Source organism: Pediculus humanus, genomic scaffold (assembly GCF_000006295.1).
Source record: "Pediculus humanus corporis 1103172108297 genomic scaffold, whole genome shotgun sequence".
NCBI classification, from domain to species: domain Eukaryota; kingdom Metazoa; phylum Arthropoda; class Insecta; order Psocodea; family Pediculidae; genus Pediculus; species Pediculus humanus.
This window is the reverse complement of record NW_002987866.1, coordinates 52,642-54,550: the sequence shown is the minus strand read 5'-3', so window position 1 is coordinate 54,550 and position 1,909 is coordinate 52,642. Positions and strand designations below refer to the sequence as shown.

Here is a 1,909-nt window from a genome sequence, read left to right as displayed (position 1 = left end):
GGAAGAGAGGGAGAGTAGAGGGAAAGGAAAAGAGAGAGAGAAACAGAGGAAAGAAAGACAGAGGGATAAGAAATGAAAGATAGTATGTGAGAAAAAAAAAAGAGAAAAAGGAAAAGAAAAAGAGAAAGGAAAAAAGAAAGAGAGAGAGAAAGATGAACGACTGGAGGCCATTTTGTTCGGAAAAAGACTCAAAAAAAATAAGGAATAAATTTATTTTATTTTATATTTTTAATTACGTTTACTTTTTTTTCTCTCGAAAGATTGGTGAAAAAAATTTTTTTTTTTTTTTTTTTAAAACTTTACCTTTTATCATTATCATTATAATTATTTTTGCATCATTTTGTTTTGTCGTGGAGTAAGAAAAACTTTTCTTATTTTTTGTCAAACAAAAAGTAAAGCCATATATTTAAGGAAGGAAAAAGAAAGAAAAATGTAAGGGATGAATAATAGGTATTCTCTCAAGAGAACATGTTTATAGTTATAATAGAACTTTATCATTTTAATCTTTTAAAGGATTTCAAACATGAGAGAGAAAATTCTTTTTGCCAACTACTTTTAAAAAAACTTTTTCTTCCTTTTTTTTTTTTATACTCTATTTCCGGTTGATAAATTTCCAGCCATAATTTTTAAACGGTAATAAAAAAAAAAGAAAATTTTGTTTTATAATACGATAAAAATAAATAGAGTGACCTTGAAAAAATTGAAATCAATCGATCAATCTTTAAATTTTATTTATTTTTATTTATCAGGTCATTTCGTCCGCCATTTTGTTTTTTCCTCCACCCCACCCTCGGGGTTATTTTTAAATTTAAGAAGACAAAATAAAAAAAAAAAGAAAATTTTTTTTACTTATTAAATATGGCGTCGATAATTGATAAGAAAAAAAAATGAAATTAATATTAACAATAAAATTAACTTTGTGGTTTTTAATTCCTGTCGGTGATTTTCACGAGAAAAATTACGAAAAATTATTCGACGGATTTAACGATAACGGAAATGATAACGATAAATATTTAAAAGAATATTTATACCGGAAACACCGTCACAAACACGGTGAATTATTCATAAGGGATTATTCTATTAATCCCGTGAATTATAATAATAATAATAATAGAAATGCCGAGAAATTTTTTTATAAGACAAACGTTAGAAATTTAATAGCAGACGATAATTGGCCGGTAAAAAGTAATCAAGGTTTTCATTGGCCGGTTAAAAAAGAAGCGGAAGTCGATGGTGATTTGATATTGGGAGGACTCATGATGGTACACGAAAGAGAAGATTCCGTCACTTGCGGACCCATAATGCCTCAGGGTGGCATTCAAGCACTCGAAACTATGCTTTACACTCTTGACGTCATCAATAACGGAACTTTGCTACCGGATATCCGTTTGGGTGCTCACATATTGGACGATTGCGATAAAGATTCATACGGTTTGGAAATGGCCGTGGATTTCATAAAAGGTATCGATGATTGATTATTATTTTTTTTTTTTTAACGTTCCCCTCCTTTTTTTTTCTTGCCCCCTCCCCCTTTCCCCTTTCACACCTTGGATATTTTTTTCCAGGAAACCAGTTTTTTATAATCGATTTGCCATTTTTTTTCTCTGTTCGGAAATGATGAGTTTGAAAAAAAAAAGAAAAAAATCACAAAACGTCGGTTCATTTTACAAAAAAAAAAAAAATTTTCCAATCGGTTTGTTACTTAATGCTCCATAAACCACCTAAAACAATATAAGGCCGAGGAAAATTTTTATGACTTTTCTCTAAGGAAAATTATTATTATTATTATTATTTTTTATCCGAACCCGCTGGATGATAATGTGGAATTTGTGTCCTTCCTCTTTCTTTCTTTTCTTCTCCTCTTTTTTTTTCATCCCATCTCTCTTCGTCGTATCACATCCGATTTTAA

The 1,909-nt window shown here is 29.6% G+C and overlaps 1 protein-coding gene across 1 annotated transcript; it reads left to right on the top strand.

The window, feature by feature from the left end:
* Positions 1 to 887: 887 nt before the first annotated feature.
* On the top strand, positions 888 to 1,475 carry Phum_PHUM558320 (uncharacterized protein; the record flags this gene model as incomplete). The annotated part of the gene is made up of 1 exon (XM_002431858.1): positions 888 to 1,475. The coding sequence occupies one exon, from the start codon at positions 888 to 890 to the stop codon at positions 1,473 to 1,475; it is 588 nt and encodes a 195-aa protein (XP_002431903.1).
* Between the last annotated feature and the right edge of the window lie 434 nt (positions 1,476 to 1,909).